This window comes from Plasmodium inui (genome assembly GCF_000524495.1).
Source record: "Plasmodium inui San Antonio 1 unplaced genomic scaffold supercont1.276, whole genome shotgun sequence".
NCBI classification, from domain to species: domain Eukaryota; phylum Apicomplexa; class Aconoidasida; order Haemosporida; family Plasmodiidae; genus Plasmodium; species Plasmodium inui.
In genome coordinates this window covers 1-707 of record NW_008482110.1, presented here as the reverse complement: position 1 = coordinate 707, position 707 = coordinate 1, and the positions used below count along the sequence as shown (strand labels likewise).

The 707-nt window shown below is 35.1% G+C and overlaps 1 protein-coding gene across 1 annotated transcript; it reads left to right on the top strand.

Moving 5' to 3' along the window:
* Window positions 1-60: 60 nt before the first annotated feature.
* Window positions 61-375, top strand: C922_05862 (hypothetical protein; the record flags this gene model as incomplete). The annotated part of the gene is made up of 1 exon (XM_008821433.1): window positions 61-375. The coding sequence occupies one exon, from the start codon at window positions 61-63 to the stop codon at window positions 373-375; it is 315 nt and encodes a 104-aa protein (XP_008819655.1).
* Between the last annotated feature and the right edge of the window lie 332 nt (window positions 376-707).

The following is a 707-nucleotide window of genomic DNA, read 5'->3' as shown; positions in this document are numbered from 1 at the left end:
GATTACATATTAAAAGAGTTAGAGACACATTCACCGACTCATATATTATTAGTCATGACAATGCTACAAGAATTAGAAAATATTATAGTAGGGAATAGTTTAGTCAATAAGTCCCAATTGGGAGCTTCGGAAAGCATTCTACTTACTCATAAATCCATAGAAAAGGGACAATTTAGTCACTTGAGGATACTGCAGTTTCATCTACTTAGCCATACTCCTTATTTAGACAGTAATGTCTCTATACATGAAGCCAAATATTTAAATAACATTACAGTAGAGAATACATGGATGCTACTGGCAACAAAGTATCTAGTGCCAGCGGTTGAGCCACAGCAGAACTACCCATATGCCAATAGAGACAGTTCAGCTAAGTAGGGTAATGAAGTAGGGGTTCAGACGGAATCAGTACAGGAAGGTAATCTCGCAAATGAAGTTCATGTTAAGGACATGTTCGATGGAAAACAAGGAGCTGATAATCCAGAGCAAGATTCTCTAACAGGTGATTGTAACTTATTTAGAAAAATATAAAACTTAGAAGAAGAAAAACGGGATAGATCTGAAATGCTATAGGGGAATATCATTAGAGATGGAATCCATGCTTATAAAATAGATGACTTCCTACAGAACATTCATCGCTTACGTGAAAAAGTTGTAAACTTAGAAGATGCTTTATTTAAATTATGCCAATCTATACAGAAAGATTCAGA